The sequence below is a fragment of the Budorcas taxicolor genome, chromosome X (assembly GCF_023091745.1).
Source record: "Budorcas taxicolor isolate Tak-1 chromosome X, Takin1.1, whole genome shotgun sequence".
Lineage (NCBI taxonomy): Eukaryota > Metazoa > Chordata > Mammalia > Artiodactyla > Bovidae > Budorcas > Budorcas taxicolor.
In genome coordinates this window covers 47,485,112-47,504,113 of record NC_068935.1, presented here as the reverse complement: position 1 = coordinate 47,504,113, position 19,002 = coordinate 47,485,112, and the positions used below count along the sequence as shown (strand labels likewise).

At 37.3% G+C, this 19,002-nt stretch overlaps 1 protein-coding gene across 1 annotated transcript in view; it reads left to right on the top strand.

Moving 5' to 3' along the window:
* Nucleotides 1-352: 352 nt before the first annotated feature.
* Nucleotides 353-19,002, top strand: part of ATP11C (ATPase phospholipid transporting 11C) — a 101,903-nt gene continuing 83,253 nt past the window's right edge. Inside the window, exons 1-5 of the mRNA XM_052663256.1 lie at nt 353-388; nt 6,924-7,043; nt 13,307-13,396; nt 15,643-15,723; nt 17,551-17,658. Of these exons, the coding sequence (XP_052519216.1) occupies nt 353-388; nt 6,924-7,043; nt 13,307-13,396; nt 15,643-15,723; nt 17,551-17,658 (435 nt within the window). The remainder of the gene's footprint in view (nt 389-6,923; nt 7,044-13,306; nt 13,397-15,642; nt 15,724-17,550; nt 17,659-19,002) is intronic.

Sequence of the window (19,002 nt, the reverse complement as noted above, 5' to 3'; positions counted from 1 at the left end):
GGAGAAAATGCTGTGTAGTGTAAAATACTAATATTTTAAAGTAATGATGCTTTAAAATCAAAAGTTACAAAGGCAAATCAAGACTTCAGAAAAAAGTAACAAAAAAGATGTCAAATGACCTGATAATAGAGGCCAGGCCACCAGAGCACCCCTTCAAAGTCTTAAAGGAACAAACCAAGTCTTCTAGTACCTCCCTCAGACATACACAAACTTGCTAGCCCCAGTTGGCCGTCTTCCCAAATTCTGGGAAACTTTACAAAAATCACAGGGGTTGGTACAAGTAGTGTGATAATCTGCAGTGTTCTCTCTGTGACTTAGCTGCCATTGTGTTAGCAAATTTCTGGGTGTCAGTATGCAGAGGGTCCCACCTTCCTCTCCTGCCTCTGAGGTTTGTGATCTGTATTTTATTCTGTTCCCTTTCAGCCTGGTTGGGCTTTGAGGTCCTGGGGCCTTCTTTAGACTTGCTTTCTGTTTGTCTGTGTATTTTTATCCATTTCCTGAGGGTGATAGTAAATGTGTGGTTGGCATGTCAGTCAGCCTTACTGTTTTTCCAATCCTTAGAAGTTGTGTACCTCCCTGTTGATTATTAACATCTGGTTAAGTGTTGGGAATGCATGGTGGTGTGTAGATATGTGTAGTAAAAATGAAAAGTCACTTCTGAGGCCTTGTAGATGTGTCCAGTTCATCTCAGTTAAGTTTGTCTTAGGAGAGATGCTATTACCAAAAAAAGTGGAGTTCCTGAGCCCCAGCTTGAATTTTGTCTCAGGTTACCTTCTATAAATGGAAGAATCTCTGAATTATTTTTTTTAAATTCCTGTTAGACTCCTGAATCACTAAAGGCTTATAGCACTTTCGATCTGTCGACTCTAATAGCTACCCTGTGAGAAACTTCCTGCATTTCTTCTTCAGAGCCCCGTTTCTGTAGCCTTGAGGTCCTTGGGGTGAGGCATGGTGGGGAAAAGGATCACAGAGGGAACACTTAGAATTAATTGTTCCTGGTGAAATTAAACTGCTCAGTGGATCACATTTAGATAATGAAAGCTTTACCCTGAGCTTCCAAACCCAAGTCCTCACAGTCACTGCTTTTTCCTAAGCTTTGTACTTGCTGATTGAAGTGTTTTTCTGGCACTTAATATCTTTTTCCTATAGGAGTTTCTATTCAATTAAATGTGCTGCCATCGGGTAATGCTTGCCTAGAGATTACCTGCATGCCTAGGGATGTACTTTGGATATTTAGTTGTGTTTTGCTCAGATGTTTGAGAGTATTGATTAATATAGCCATAATTAAGTGTCTTCTTGCAAATGTCCTGGCTCAATCTTGCTTCACTTCCTCTAACAAAGGAGAGACAGCTTCATGACTTAAGAAGGTACAGGAAAAGAAAAATCAGAAAAGTGCAATTTTTAAGACTCGTTTTAGAGTTATGACTGTAAATTAGGCATGAAGGCTATTCTTGGCTTGCTATAATGGGATGGGCTTAGAAGCCTTAGCAATATGACCACTGAATTCATTGTAGAAATCTTAACCAGGAAGCTTAGTACACTGGAAATATTGCCTGGCACTGGAGTGCTTCTAACCTTGTGCAGAACTTCCACCCTTAGTGGGCTTCGCTCATAGCTCAGTTGGTAAAAAAAAATCTGCCTGCAATGCAGGAGACCCCTGTTCGATTCCTGGGTTGGGAAGATCCCCAGGAGAAGGGATAGGCTACCCACTCCAGTATTCTTGGGCTTCCCTTGTGGCTCAGCTGGTAAAGAATCGGTCTGCAATGTGGGAGACAGGTTTGACTCCTAGGTTGGGAAGATCCCTTGGAGAAGGGAAAGGCCACCCATATCCAGTATTCTGGCCTAGAGAATTCCATGGACTCTTCAGTCCATGGGGTCACAAAGAGTCAGACACTACTGAGCGACTTTCACTTTCACTTTTCCAACTTTAGTATAGACATGCTGAAATTTTCATGAAATGCTCTCTCTTTCATGAATTTGTTTGGCCTTTTAAAGACTGATTATACTGTTCAACAACAATAGAGCTTCAGAGGGAAAAAAATAGCTTTGGGGCTGGAATGTGGAGAATAGATTACACATTGCCAAGTGTTCAGATTATTAATAAGGATTTTTTGTTCAGTTTAGAGTAAATATAGCAGTCCTTCAATGTCTGCAGGGGATTGATTTCAGGACCCTCAGATGCTTGAGTCCTGTAAAATGGCATAGTATTTGCATGTAAGTTACATACATCTCCCATATAATTTAAATCATCTCTAGATTATTTACAATACCTAGTACAATGTAAATGCTATGTAAGTAGTTTTTAGGTGCGTGACAGATTTAAGTTTTGCTTTTTGGACTTTCTGGATCTTCCCCCACCAGTGAAATATTTTCAATCTGAAGTTGCTGGAATCCACAGACGTGGAACCCACCGATAAGGAGAGCTGTCCTTTTACTTGCTTTAGTAACTCACAGAGAGCAGTTTGATGATCAATAAAAGTATGCTGTGATTGTTGGAGATTACATTATTGATTATTTGCTGATAACCCGAGTAGCTTTCCATGTTTTCAGGGCCTGCAATTTTCATTATCAATGATCTGAATGATCAATGGGTAGTAGATACATGCAAAGTGAATATTGACGAAGAATCTCATTTTGTGAGCAGCTTAAAATGTTTGGTAGGGTTACTACTTGATGGTTATTTGTATTTTTTGTCTTTTGAAAAGCTGATTATTTAAATTATTTTGATTGCTTTAGAAGTGTAGCATTATGCCTGGTGTACTAAAAACTTGTAGGATGTTCATTAAGGTCAATCATTAATTCAAAGAGTGAGGTTCTGTAGCAGTAATTCTCAGTCCTGACTGCAAATTAGAACTGTCACCTGGGGAGCTTCTAGAAAAATTAAATAAAAAGACCCAGCCATTGGTATTATGTTTAAAGCCAATGTGTGGCCAGACTTAAGAACTACTGATCTATGACTAAGGAATAAATTTAAGTCTGCCAATATGTGGAATGGATGGAGAGGTGAGCTGTGTTTTAGAAACTGTGCTAGCTTTCATGATGACAGTCTTGTGTTGAGTTCTCTGTTTTCCCTCAGTTCTTATTGAGTCACTGGTCTAGAGACAATTAAGAAATTATACTTCCAGCAGCTTTTTTTTGTTTATGACTAGCAAAGGCATAGGATTTTAAGATGGTACTAGTTGAATAACAGTACCATTTTACTCTCGGTTTTTGTTGTTGTTTTTTAAGATTTATTTATCTATTTTAATTTTTGCTCTGCATGGACTGAGGGGAGGCTCCTCTAGTTGCAGTGCGTGGGCTTCTCATTGCAGTGGCTTCTCTTGTTGCAGAGCACAGGCTCTAGGGTTAGAGTTAAGTAGTTGAGATGTGTGGGCTCAGTAGTTATGGTGCATGGGCCTAGTTGCTCTGCAGAATGTGAGGTCTTCATGGACCAGGGATCAAACCTGTGTGCCCTGCATTGGCAGGCAGTTTCTCAACCACTGGACCATCAGGAAAGCCCTACTCTGATGTTTATTGAGAGACTGTATCTTGAATAAATTATTGGAGTTTTTTTTGTTTTTTGTTTTTAAAACAGGATTCAGTTTATAATTCAGGAGTACAACAGGGTGATTTTTATCATGAATAAGAAAATTAAATTGACTTCTGTGTTAATTCATAGACTATATACTTTTAAATATTTTTCACCCTTTTAATTGTAGTGTGTATGATGTGTCATTAAAATAGAATTGGTGCCAACTCATTTCAATTTTAATAAATGCCATTCCTAAGGACATTTGCACGGGAAGCACTTAAACATAGGATGTACTCCTGATGAATTAAAATTCATTACGAAGTGGCAGGAATCATACACTCCCATTCTAGACTACATTGTGTGCCATCCAAACAGGATTTTTTTTTTATAATTCCTATTTAGAGTTTCTCTCCCTTGGCTAAGGCACCTACATTATTCAAAATCACAGGACCTAAAACCATTGCTTTAACACTACATTGGCAGACGTGGAAAATTACAATGAATTTACACATATAGTCAGCTTTGCCATTTTTATGTGAACCAAGCAACATTACAGAGTTGAAACAAATTCTACCAGAAATTGCAGGTTCATCAGATTTTTAGGTTGACAAGCATGGAAAAGTCATCTGTTTCACCCCACCCCAGACCCAGTCCTCAGGCAGCTCCAAACTCCAACCTGCCTGACCTGGGGAGACTTTGCCCTTTTTTGAAAAATCCTCAGGAGCATACATTCTACAATTTTTTTCAGGCTCCTATTTCCTCGTCTAACAATGATCATTGTCTGGATCTCCCATCCCCTCTCTCCCTCCCCAAACCTGCACAACAATTTCACTCCATTTTCTCCTATTCAATGGAGATAGAGGTCACTTAAAAGAAGTCAGAGATGAAGTATGAGGAAAGCTCTTAGTAAAACTATAAATGCTTACAAATACAAAATTCATAAAAATATCACACGCCTGCAAAATTGCTTTATGCTTGTACCTTCCTTTTGTTCTTTGGAAAGTTATCTGCCACAGAAGAAAGTCGAAGACAATTCAGAATTGGGATAGTGCTAGTTCAGTTTGGTTTTAAGTTAATCTGTGGCCACTGTTAACTGAGGAAAACAATCTATCTGTACTGGCAGTGCAGGAAACATCCCGCTTCACTGGTCTTCTACCTCTTTCCTCTTCCCCCTTTTCATTTGTTGAATGATCTGAGAACTGGCATGAAAGGTGGTTCTTGCTTATTTACTCTATAGCCACTTCTTGTGTGAAAAACTAGATAGCCATGTGACTATTAAATGAAAGAATTTAAATTGTAGTGTGTGTGTGGACTTGACAATTTCTGGTCTGTTGTAGAGACTACATTGGGACTGTAACTTGCAACAGAAAGCTAGGGGAGGGGAACAAAGTAAACTATACTTCTAAGACGGTGTATTTATTTTTTGCAAAATGGGTATTATGGGAAATATAGTGCTCTTCTGTGTTCAGACCCTGTATATTACAGTTGCAAACAAAGTCAGTCCCTTAATCAAAATGTATATAGTTACCATTCAGGTAAAGGTATTGTTTACTGGTTTCCAGGAGCTGTTTGAAAATTTACGTGTTAATCACTGACCCTTAGCATGCGAAGGACCTTGTACAGTCAGTTGTTCTAATGCCCTGTCTTGGGGCAGGCGGGTAAATAGCACTTGTAGAGTATTGATGACTTTGTGACTTTTCCCAGATTGCCGTAGATTGAATTCCCACAAGCTCCCTTTTTGCCCATACCAGAGTGTATTTCCAGTAGTTATCATTTATATACAACCTAAATCTCTCCTACTTCAATTTATCTCAGTTCCTTTTCCAGTGATTCCCTATCGATTTTGGAGGCCGGACCCGACTAGATAATTACTTAATAATCTTTGAATGAAAATAGTGAAGCAAGAGGTCTTACCATATTTTAGGGTAATGTTTTTTTCAATCAGAAAAATTATTTTCCCTATATCGGTTTGAGGTACAGAAATTCAGACTGGAATACAGCAAAATAGAGACATTTGGAGAACTTTGCAACCTCTAAGTAGTCTTGCTTAAAATGGTTATTTCAGGGATAGAGAGTTATATCTTTGACCTTTAAATAGATCACCGAACAGAAATCTTTGTGGCTATATACTTTAAAACATTTTAGGTTGTGGAATTACGCTCTTTTTTAAAAAATAAGGAAATATATAAGTGGATTTTGGTTTCTATCATACTTCCTTAGACTTAAATAAATGGTTGTCTCAAACATGTAAAAACAGTGCCATCATAAGAGACTATCCATTTAGAAAGATGGTAATGACGATCCTATATGCAGGGCAGCAAAACAGACACATATGTAAAGAACAGACTTGCGGACTCTGGGAGAAGGCAAGGGTGGGATGATTTGAGAGAATAGCATTGAAACACGTACGTTACTACATGTAAAATAGATGACCAGTACAGATTCAATACAGGAAGCAGGGCACCCAAACCCAGTACTCTGGAACAACCCAGAGGGATAGGGTAGGGAGGGAGGTGGGAGGGGGGTTCAGGATGGGGGGACACATGTGCACCTGTGGCTGATTCATGTTGGTTGATGTATGGCAAAACCCATCATGATATTGTAAAGTAGTTATCCTCCAATTAAATAGATAAATTTAAAAACTTAAAAAAGAGACTATTCTAGATTTACATAAGGAAAGATATTATCCTGATTTAAGATGAGAAAACAGAGTGAAGCCTCAGTGAAAGAAAACTTTGAGGTAAAAATGCACCTGAATCTTGCAGCTTGTAGATTCAACAAATCTACTTTTTAAAAATACAGAATGGGCATTAGAGTTGTATTGCGTGAAATGGGACTTTTTGGCAATAAGTTCTGAGAGATCACAAAAGAATATCTTTCCTTGAAAAGCCAAAGAATTGTAACTTTTCTTTCTAGAAATAGTTGATCACTCCATGAATAGAGGTAGCCGTTCTATATTCCTTTGTATTTATAAGCAATTATTTTCAGTTTATAGTAATTTTGCATTCTGCTTTCTGCTGTCTGATAATGAAATTTACAAGCTTGTCTTCAACGCTTTTTGTGTAATAAATATTCCCAATCTGACCTTTTCTAAATTAGTGTGTTGCTGTGACAGTGATGGTTGAGATCCTGTAGATGAAAGAAAATGCTTGGCAGTAAAAATACTGTTTCTCTAGGATACTTCAATTTAAACATTTAGAATCACAATGTTGGCCTCAGAGCAGTTGGCCTAAACAAAACTTTTACTAACAGTGAAGTTTGAATTTCCTAACAAGGTTTCTACTCTTCCTACTATTCTCTCTCTAGACAATAGCCAAACATGCTTAGACACTTAGACAAGAATTCTGTGCTCAGTAGAAGCATGGAGAAATGTGATGAAAAACTGATCTGTTTTCCTGTTTCTCTTGGTCAGTGTGCTGGAGAAGAGAAGCGAGTTGGTACACGCACAGTATTTGTTGGCAATCATCCAGTTTCAGAAACTGAAGCCTACATTGCACAAAAATTTTGTGATAATAGAATAATCTCATCTAAGGTAAGTTGTTTAACTCAATAGATTTTCATATAGCAAGCCAAATAATACTTATTTATGCTGTAAGCCGAGACATTTATATATGCCTTCCTGAATGTGCATTTGTACCAATCATAGACCAACTGTAGTAATTACTCCACCAAAAGGCAGTTTCTTTAAAAGCATCACTTTGTCTCGTTATAGCTGAAAGAGTGTTTCCTTGCTCTCCATTATGATTCATCATGCCTGTTGATTATATGTATCACTTTAAGCCTTAAAGTGTGCTAAAAGTGGAATTATTTACATGCCCAAAGCTTCCTGAATTGGCCTTGTGTGGATGGACTGGGTTGTAAATAATTTACATTCTTCCAGAGGGTGTTATCTTAGAGTGACATTTGTATCTCTTTCTGTTCCATTGCAGAGCTTCTCAAGTACACTCCTGGGTCCTAAAGGGTACATTCTGTTCTGTGCACTGCTTGAACAGTTAAGGGTTCAATCACCATAGCTGTGTTACCATTTGAATAATCATCTTACTTTATTTAGCATTGTGTAATGCTAAAAGAAGCGGCCTGAAGACCTGTTTAAATCCTGGTCTGATCATTTACTAGCTATGTGACTTTGGGCAAATTAATCTCTCAGTCTGAATGTCCTCATTAGTGAAATGGAGCCTATGTTCCATTCATAAAAGCATTCTTTATAACTCATAGTACCCAGTAGTCATCAATCTACAAGTATTAGTTTGCTAATCTTTCCCCTTGACTGAGGAGGTTAGATGCTAGGTGCTAGATGGCTGGCACCGTCTAGAGACTGCTGTGTCTTCTAGTATGGCACAGATCTTGATAATTTTCCTCGCTTCCTCATGTAGCATGATAAGGTAGACCTCAAATGTTGGTGACTATTGGTTCATTGCATGTTGACAGACACCGAGGATCTGAAACACGGAGTTATACCCTTCCTTTGCAAATTTAGCATTTTAATTTTCAAACATGTGGTTTCTGTTTGGGCAGTGATATAATGCAGATAGATTGTACTTAGCTGGGAGAGTAGCATGTAAAATATGGACAGAATGATTGAAAACTGTGTCACCTAATGAGCAGATCCATGGGACTGTAGAACACTCTGAGTTTAAATGTCTGTTTCCTGTTAATCTTTAACCTTGTGGCAGAAATTTATTGTCAGCTAGAATTTTTTGTACCTGTGCCCGAGATAGTGAATAGTTCTTTCACCGAAAATTGTGACTCACCCTTAGTATTCAAGAAAACAGTCAATAGTAGTCCTTTGGCTCAAAATCATGGACTTAATATAGAACTGAAACATCCTAAGAGATCCTGTTGTTCAACTCCCTGACTTTACAGATGGAGAAAGCAAACCCAGATAACTTAAGTTAGTCATGGTCATGAAGCAAAGTTAGTGATAAAGCCAGGAACAGAACTGCTTTATAAGATATAGTGGTTCTGAATAAAGAGCTGTTTCATGTCATTGTGCTATTTGGGCTCCTCCCTCAGTCTTCTCTCCTTTACTTTTAGGGAATTATTTTTTCCCATAGTGCTTTATGTAGAAAATGATAAAGTGACACACTGATAGTCAAGTGACTTTTCACTGAGCTAGTGAAAATCCACTTGTAATATACCATGTATTTTTGCATATTAAAGGAACATATAAAACTCAGTTAATTCTCAACTGTTTTTGCATTTCATAGAATATTTTTCATATTTTAACTTTAGTTTTGCCAGTAGTCAAAACAATGCAATAGGGTATTTTTTAAATAATAAGGAATTCATGGGCAAATACAAACTGGTTCTAAACATATTTGCATATACAGTATATATGTATGTGTTTTAGAAACCACAGTAGTGAATGCGTCTACATTGATAGACTAACACATCTTTTTCTTTGTAGATATTTTATTTTTACAGTTTGTCTAGTTAATTGCTTATTAACTGATCTGTTTTTCATAACAGCTATAGAACAGAAAAAAAGGAATTGACAGGAATTGAAAGGAATTACTGACTTCACAAAAAGAATGAAATTTTAGTACAATAAATAGTTATAAGGGAACAGCATATAGTGTAGTGGTAAAGAGCTTCACCCTTATAAACAGGAGATCTGTGTTTGAAGTTAAAGTTATATAACCTTCTTATGTCCCCATTTTCTTATCTGTAAAATGGGGCTGTTAACTACTTATCTCACAGGATTGTGATGCGGATAAAGTAATTCACAGAAAACGTTGAAGCACTGTGCTTGGCATGCAGTAACAACTCAGTAGATGGTAACTGCTATTGTTATTTATGTTTTTGTGATTATTATTATTACTGCAGTCCTGAGCAGTAGTATTGATTTCCTCACTCTCCTGTGTTTCAAATATGCAGAGCGATTACTTTTTTTTTTTTTTCTTTTTTTTTTTTTGCGATTACTTTTAAAAAGAAGCCTTCAGGTCCAGTTCGGAGAGAAAAGTGTTTCATAATTTGACTTTCTCTTCCTCACATTGCCCTTTAGCTGATGGTATTTGCACCAGAATCTTTTAATTGAAGAAATGTACAACATTTTTAATGGAAGAAATGTGCAACATTTGTAGCAAGTGTTGATTTCCTTTCTAAACCATCCAATAATAAAAATAACTTTCTCAGTTGCTGCCTTTTGTTTGTTTACAGGTGCCATCAATAATGTAATATCACTGGGAATAAGTCCTGTTAATACAGGAACACTGAAAATAACACTTTGATAAAAATTTAAGTTTTATTAACTTACAAAATTAGCATCCTTTTCTTCTTTTGGGATGCACAAATAACTTTATTTAGAAAAACTTGTTCTCTTTGGCCTTCCTGTTTTAGTGCATTGAGCAGGGACCTTTGGGAATCACTAGAACTTTGTAGCTGGTACAAAACTTGGAAATCCCCTTCTGCAGCAAAACAAACTGATCTTTAAGATCTTAGGTTCCATCATTTTTCTCTATTCTACTTTTTTTTTTTTTTTATTTAAAACTTCTGAGCCTCATCTTGAAGGCTCTTCAGTGGGATAAGAATCGGGGAGCTCCTCCTAACTCTTTGAAGCTATGCCCAAGGTTAAACTTAACTTCTCCTATGTGAAAGAATGTATTAAAGTTTCAAGACTAAAATTACACTAGCATTTTCTCTCATTTTAAAAATCAAAAGCATCAATAGAATTTCTTAGACATGTCTTTGCATTTTGTCAAACTCCCTGAAGGTGCCTTTTAAGCTAAAGTTACTAAATCCTAATGTAGTACTGTCTTGGTAACTCCTTTTGCTGTTCTGAATTTATGGTAGAAAGAGTGATACTTTGAAAAAGCAGAAAGTTCTGCTTGACATTGGTAATGAAAATGAAAGTAGGCTGCTGTGATGGTCAAAATTGGATTTACTGCCTACATCAAGGGGAGTTGATAATCACGTGGATACAGTCATTTAGCAAAATGAACAGTTATTCAACCTAAAGCTTTGCTTATTTACAACTAATCTTCAGGTACGGTTATTTTGTTACATTGCATTCAAATGCCAATAGTAAGAAAAGTCAGTGCTCCTTCACAACTGGTTGTTGACTTTGCCACTTTATATAGTTAACTACTTCATTTTAGCTGCTATCCTTTTTCTCATGATACACAGAAATATTAGAACAAGTTTTTTAAAGGCTAAATTGGAAAAATTTTGGACTTTGGGTAAAAACAAGTAGTGTTCTAAAGTTTCCTTTTGTTTAAAATTTTCAGTTAATAGACTCTCAAAACTGAGATTCCCTTCATACTCTCTACTTTAAATTAGGAAAGTTATTTATCAAAGTTACAAGGTTTTGATTTCAAATTAAATTAGATGATATATGTGTGAGGGGGGACCCACACTTGTTTCAATCAAAGGCCACAGTTGTGTACCAGTTGTTTAATTCACTATAGGGAAAATGAAAATGCTTTGCACATACTTGGGAAGCTGGCATTTTTCTGAAGAAACTTTTGAAGAAAGTGAAAGTGAAGTCGCTCAGTCGTGTCTGGCTCTTTGCGACCCCACGGACTGTAGCCTACCAGGCTCCTCCGCCTATGGGATTTTCCAGGCAAGGGCACTGGAGTGGGGTGCCATTTCCTTCTCCAGGAGATCTTCCCGACCCAGGGATTAAACCCAGGTCTCCCTCATTGCGTGCAGACGCTTTACCATCTGAGCCACCAAGAAACTTTTAAAACGTGTTCTAGATGTCAGGGTTGCTTTTTTAGTTTAGGCTTGCACGTTAAAATAGTATAGAAGATTCACTTACTGACTTCTCTTGAGCAAGAACTGACTTTTGACCCAAAAAAATGTCCATTTGCAACATCATGTATGAAACAAATGCTCTAAACATTTTCTTCCTGTGAGTTAACATTATTTCTGGTTTGTAGCAACTGACTAAGTTTGAGAGTTCACTTTTTAGGTAAACAAGTCAATTTGAATAACTTGGTGTATGCAGCTTTCATTCCATTTCAGTTTTAATTAGAACACTATTTAAAAGTAGGCTTCTCTTAGTCTGCCTTGAAATATGTATGCTATATTGCATTTGTATTATAACAGAGACAAGAAGCTTAATTTACGTTTTAGTTAGAGCAGTGGAGGAAATGGCCAAAACACAAGTTTCAGTCAACATTTCTTGTATACCTTCTACATGCTGAACACTGTTCTAGGCATGGAAGGGAAAGGAGCTTATGTTTATGTGTTCTCTGACCTCTTAGTAGTTCATGATCTGATATAGGAAAGAAGAGGGCATGTAGTAATAGTTGCTTATCAAGATACTGACCAGAGTTCCTCCAGGAAGCAGTTCATTTAGGAAGTTAAAACAGAGGGAAACAGTGGGGGCCTAGAAACAACAACAAAAATGTTCCCTTCGACATGTTCACACCCCACAGAGGACTCTCACAGTCCCAATGTTTGTTTGTTCAATTTAAAACCCTTTACTTAAGGAACAGAAGGTCAACGAGCCAGAAGCTCAGCTGTTAGCCTGTTGGAGTTTAGTTTGTTGTTTTAGAAAACTGACCTTCAGTCATCGGGACAGTTAAGTGGTCATCTGAACTAGGGGGCAGCTTCAGAGTGACTGGACCTGTGGTTTTGATCCCTTTTCTTTTTGGTCACAAGCTGCCTTGGGAATCTGAAAACTGTGGACTCTCTTCTCCCAAGTGATACACATCCACACACAAGTATGCACTTCGTGTCGAATGGGCTTCCCTGAGGCACTTCTATGAACCCTGGGAGAAGAACCTTCTAGGTGGGCTGTTGGTTGTAATGCAGCTGCTTCACTGAATATATTTGCCTCCATTCATCTTTATTCTTGGGATTCCCTGAACCTTGGGCCTATATACCTTTTAAAGGGAGGTTAGTAGTAAAGCCCCATCTATTGTATCATGCTCTGCAACTTTGGCTTTGTCAGTCACCTTACCTAATACAATGAATATTTTCTCACAAATGGAGACCGTGCAAGTATAAACTTAGATCTTTAGGTTAAGAAACATTTCTTTGTTTCTGGTTTCTGGTCTTTATTAAGACATCTAGAAAATCCAACTTTGGGTGATTTTAAAATGTCCTGGTCCTTGAGCTTAAGGTACCAGTGAGAAAGTCTTTGTGATTTGACAGCTGGCCCAAGAGTTTTCTCCTCCTGCCCATGTACAATTTAGCATTGAAACCTTTACCCACTACCTATTATCAAAGTACAAGGTTAGTATGTTGTTGATTAAAATGTAAACTGTCTATGACCTAAGGTTATGTGTACACCAAGGCTGTCAGGGAGGTGGGAAGCAGTGATAGGGACAGAATTTTATCTGTGATGATAATCAAGATTCCAAAGCTTAGCACAGCCAGAAAAATTAATTTAATTAGTTCATTCATTCATCCAACTAATTTATTGAGTGTCTACTTTATGTCAGGCACTGTGCTAGGAGTTGGAGAAAAGTAATAAAAAGACTAGATGAATAGTCTGCCCTTTTAGATCTCAGTGCCTCTTGAGGGAGAAACTTTAATTAAAATATGCACACATATAATTATTCACTGAAACGCGTGATCCCAGGGAAGTATAGGGTGATATGAGAGCAGATAACAGGGAACCTAATTTAGATTGGCCAGGGAAAGCAAAGCTGAGGGACAGATGGCCCAGTTAGAATGCTCCAAGTGAAAACTTGACTCCTGCAGAGTGCTTATATGCTATACCTCTAAGCACACACTTATTCGTCTGTGAGGTTTGGGTTTTAACATGCTTTCAAAGTATTGTGATAATCTGGAATCTTTTTCAAGTTTCTTTTCTAATAATCTTTTTTTTTCCCTCCCATATAGTATACACTTTGGAATTTCCTCCCAAAGAATCTGTTTGAACAGTTTAGAAGAATTGCAAATTTTTATTTTCTTATCATTTTTCTTATACAGGTAAGAGCTCTATTAGAAACTTCATTTCTTCAAACAAATTTTCAATCCGTTTCTAACCTTGAAATGCCCTGTGATTAAAAAGTTGTTCATGTCTTATTATAATAACACTCTTTAAAGTACTAATATATTTTAAGCTGTACTCAATTTTATATATTTCTAAAGTAGCTCTTTCACTAGAAAACTTATTGAGACTTTGTTACTTTTTTTAAACTTTCATGGATTTCATATCTTTGTTCATCTTAGACAGACATGCATTGTGTATTTTTATATATAGTGGTATGTATGAAAATTGAAAATAGTTCAAATTAATAGTTTCACTTTGTTAAGCACCCGTTTCAGTTTAATTGAAAATTTATCACTTATCTTCTTGATCACCAGTTTTGCTTTTCCTCATTTATTTACTTTAAGGATGAAATAAATCCTTGTACACTGGTTTGCTTCTCAGTGTTCCTAATGTTTTGTGTTTTAAATTTTAGACATTTAAAATTTCATCCTCCATCTTTCAGTCTATAAGCTATTAAAATCTTTCCCTTGCCAAAATTACCCTTTGAAAATTTTACTACATTAGAGGTATTTTTTTTCTCATTTCATTGTTTTAAAGCAAAGCAAAAACATCCCAATAAAATTGCTCAAATGCCTTGCTGATCTTAAGTGCTTCTGTTTATCCACTTTGAGTAAATAGTACTATAATTCAATTTAGCCCTGCAAATTAAAACTAGTCTGGGTTGTGATATGGGGAAGAACCAATTTCAGTCATGAATGACAGGGCATTTGAGGCGGAGCTCCTCTAGATCAATGGTGAGATGTCTTACAGCACAGCATAGAATAAATAAACTGTGTAGAAGATTATGCACACCATCATTCCACTTGGCATGCAGCACATTTCAGTTCAGTTCAGCAAGCACCTGTGTGCCAGGCAGTGGTCCAGATAACAAAGATTTAGCAGGTACAGTAAAGATCAAAATTGCCTTTTCTACCCAAAAGGAATCTTACGTTAAAGCAAAAAAAGACAGTCATGTATTCACTCAATTTAATGTGGTAAATGTAGTAAAACTAGTATGAGCAAAATGCTGTGTGGACACAGTGGAAGTTATGTTTTTTCTTCTTACCCAAGAGAAGCTTGAGAAAACTTCAAAGAATAGGTGACTTTAAGACTTGAAAGATTAGAGAGCTTATGTGGTGAGGAATCCAGACTAATATCTCAGTGCTACGTAAAAGGAGAGTGACCCCATGATCCTCTTTGCCTCAAATCTAGTTCTCTTTCAGGATTTCCTGTTTCAGTGAATGACAACATCTACCTAGCCATGTTAATCAGATACTTGGAAGACATTTTTAACCACCACTTATAAGAAATTCATTACCAATGTTGCTTCCTAAATGTCTCTGGAACTTCTTTTTGTATTTGCTGCTACCACCTTTGTTCAAGCCATCATCTCTTACCTGGATGAGTGTACTAGCCTCCTAAATGAGTGTACATCTCTTACCTGGATGAGTGTACTAGCCTCCCTCCACTTTTGTTCCCTTCCATTCCATTTTCCACAAAGCAATGAGAATGACCTTTTGGAATGTGGTTCTGTTCACGTGACCTCTCCCTACCTAAAAGCTTCAATTATTTCCCACTGTTTGTGAGATAAAGAATGAACTTTCGTCTGGAGAGCCCTGCTAGGTCTGGCCCCATCTCCCCTCCAGCCTCTTCTCACACCACATGCTTTTTTTGCTGCTGGCTTCCTTTATTTTCTCACAGGTGCCACATGCCCTCCTCCCATAGAGAATTTCTCTATGCACCTCACTGCGCCTGTGAAGCCCTCCCTTCCATCTAGTTAACTTCTGTATACTCTTCAAATCTGACTTGTTTTAATGTCTGGTTTTCACTGTAAGTTTCCAGCTCTTATGAGGGCAGGAACTTTTCTCTATCTTGTTTAAAATAAAGCAGCATCTCTAGAGCATGGCTGATAATAGCACAAAGGCTGACAGAATGGTGCTCAACAGACAGATGGTAAATGAATGGATATATTTCAGTCTAGGGGTTAGTCCAAGCTGGCATGAAAACTAAGCCTAAATTTAGAACTATTTTCTTAAACTAATGGCTATGTGGATTGCTTTTGTTTTAAGGAAAGTTAACATTCATGCTGCTACTGGGATATGTTTTGTTTACATTTTTGTCTGAAATGTTTATAGCATGTAAGTGCTGCATATAAGTTAATGGCAGCTTTTCATTTTACTCTCAATTTACTTTCTTTACCTAGGTCACAGTGGACACACCAACTAGCCCAATTACGAGTGGACTTCCACTTTTCTTTGTTATAACTGTTACAGCCATCAAGCAGGTAAATTTCTAATCTACAGTTATGCTTGCATTTCAGTCCTGTCTGACATGAGAGTTTATATTTTGTTCTTATTGAAAACCCATTAAAATGGTTATAAGACACATCTTTAATTTCTTTGCTCCTTTCTTCCTATTTTTTGGAGGGAGGAATATAACCCTAAAAGGAGAGTAGGTAGAGGTACACCTCACTCAGGGAGTGGAAGGTAAATTTGTAATGTGCATTGCATTTTTCAATGTGCTGTATCTGTCTGAAAAATTCCCATTCTTGTGGACTTTTTAAACTGCCACCTATAGCAGAGAACTCAAGAGTGCATGTGTGTGTGCTAAGTCACTTAAGTCACGTCCAATTCTTTGTGACCCCATGGACTGTAGCCAGCCAGGCTCCTCTGTCCCTGGGATTCTCCAGGCAAGAGTACTGGAGTGGGTTGCCATTTCCTTCTCTGAACTCAAGAGTATAAATACTTTAATTTTGTTGTCTTTCCTGATGCTGCTGAAGAGGTGTTTTGACAAATTCCCAATGAAACTGAAAAACGGAAACAGGAAGCGTGGTTAAGGAGTAGTTAACAATGTTTTTCCTGTACCAGAAGCTGACAGGTTACAAGGAGACTTTTAGACAGTACTTATCAAAGTCCTTTAGAAAGTGTCCCAAAGAATATCCAAAATAAAGGTTTGCTTAACAATATTGAGAACATGGTTATCTTTCTTCTTGGGGTTATCTGGTCTTCTATCTTGCCTACCCAGAACTGAAAGGATATTTTATCAAGTGTTTGGTTGCTAAATAAAGACTTTGGGAATGTTTTTTCCCTGAAGCTGTTAAGATTATTTTCTTTAACATCATAGAATTGCTGGTTCCAAGAATAGCCTGTTTGGTTTTCAAAAAGCTCTTACTGATTCATTTTACTCCCAATACTAGTTCATGCTGGGGCCTTTGTTTCCTCACTGACATCACTGAAAGTTCCCATATGAAGTGATAGTCTAAGCATTGCCCTAAAGAAGGACAGGATAGGAATCAATATATAGCACCTGAGAAAAAAAGGGGAAGGCGATTAAGAGACTTTTCAAACAGTTAGATTTGAAAAGGTACAGACCCTATTATAAGGAAAAAAAGCAAAGTGATGTAAAAAAAGGAGATGGTGCTCAAACAAATAGAGTTCCTCCATTCTTACTTTTGGCTTAAATTACTCTAGACCAAAGAAAGCCCAAAGGAAAATGAACTCGTTACTTTTAATTCTAAAAGACGAACACCAATTTATATTTTCTTTTGTCACCAAGTCAGTGGAGAAATTTAACTGTTGATCTCTAAAACTTATCATAGATACTGTTCCAAAATAATCCTACTTGCTCTTTCTATTCTCTGTCTCTGGGAAGGAATTATATTTCCTCAGAGATGATCACTCCCAACAGTCTAATATGGAAGAATGTGTTTAAGTAATTTGGTCTATAAGAAAATAGAACCTGGAAAAATGTCTTTCAAATTAAAAAGTAGAGAACATTAACATTAGCTTGACTAAGAGCAGAATTAGAAAAATAAACCATAGTCCTTCACTGCTGAAGAATATTAAGTCTCTATTACCTGTATTTTTATTAATACTTATCTCTAGAATGGAGGAATCTTTTAATGCAATAAAGCTTTTTACCTAAGGAATATTCTGAAAGTATATTTTCATTTTTGCTGCAAAAATTTACAGTGTTGTCTCTTTATTCTGCATTGAAAGTAATATTATAAGTACAAGTATCTGCTGTGACTCAGAGAAGGGGTTGTAAAAATTTATTAACAACTTTACTTCATTATGTGAGTTTGACTATGTCCTTATTTTTATTCTTCTAGGGATATGAGGATTGGCTGAGGCACAGGGCTGACAATGAAGTCAATAAGAGCACTGTTTACGTTATTGAAAATGCAAAGCGAGTGAAAAAAGAGAGTGAAAAAATCAAGGTATTAAGTTTTGTAGTACATTCTTTTTTTTTTTTTAATTATAGTGAGAACACATCATTTTAAAATGTACACTTCAGTGGCATTTTATATGTTCTCAGTGCTGTGCCACCATCACCACTGTCTAGTTCCAGAACATTCTCACTGCCATGAAGTAGTCATCCTCCATTCCTCCCTCACCCAGGCCCTGGCAACCACTCATCTTTCTGTCTCAGTGGGTTTACCTATTGTAGGTATTTCACATAAATGGAATCATATACTCTGTGGCCCTTATGTCTGCATTCTCTTGCTTGTTGCTATCTTCTTGAGGTTCATTCATGTTGTGGCATGTTTCATTACTTCATTCCTTTTGATTGAGTAATACTCCATAATACAGCCACACCACATTTTGTTTATCCGATCATCAGTTGATGGACATTTGTTTTCTTTCTCCCTTTGAGCTATTAGGGGGCTTCCCAGTTGGCTCAGATGGTAATGTGTCTGCCCGCAATGCAGGAGACCCAGCTTTGATTCCTGAGTAGGGAAGATCCCCTGGAGAAGGAAATGACAACCCACTCCAGGACTCTTGCCTGGAAAATACCATGGACGGAGGAGCCTGGCGGACTACAGTCCATGGGGTCGTGAAGAGTTGGACATGACTAGGCGACTTCACTTGAGCTATTAGGATTGTTGGTGATATGCATATTCATGTACAAGTTTTTGTTTCAAACACCTCTTTCCCATTCTTTTGGGTACATACCTAGGAGTTGAATTGCTAGGTCATGTGGTGATTCTAGTTTTTATGAATCACCAAACTGTTTTCCACAGCAGCCATATGCCATTTTATATTCCACTACCATATGTGATAGTTGTAAGGTATTGTTTTTTTAAATATCTCAGACAGTTTCATTTTTTATTCAAATTAGCCATTGACTGTTATTATACAATAAGATTCCTGTTGATAAAATTTTTGACTTGTCCAAATCAAATAATAGTTTTTGTACCTAGCAAATTTTAATTAATGTAAGCTTAGTCCCTGGTGGCTCAGAGGTTAAAACGTCTGCCTGCAATGCAGGAGACCTGGGTTCGATCCCTGGGTCAGGAAGATGCCCTGGAGAAGGAAATGGCAACCCACTCCAGTATTCTTGCCTGGAGAATCCCATGGATGGAGGAGCCTGGTGGGCTACAGTCCATGGGGTCACAAAGAGTCGGACACAACTGAGCGACTTCACTTTCACTTTCACTTTCTTTTAGTCTTCAGAGCAGCAAAACTGAACAGAAATTATGGAGTTCACATACAGTCCTTTTCCCTACACAGGTACAACCTTCCTCACAATCAGTACCCCCCACCAGAGTGGCATATTTGTT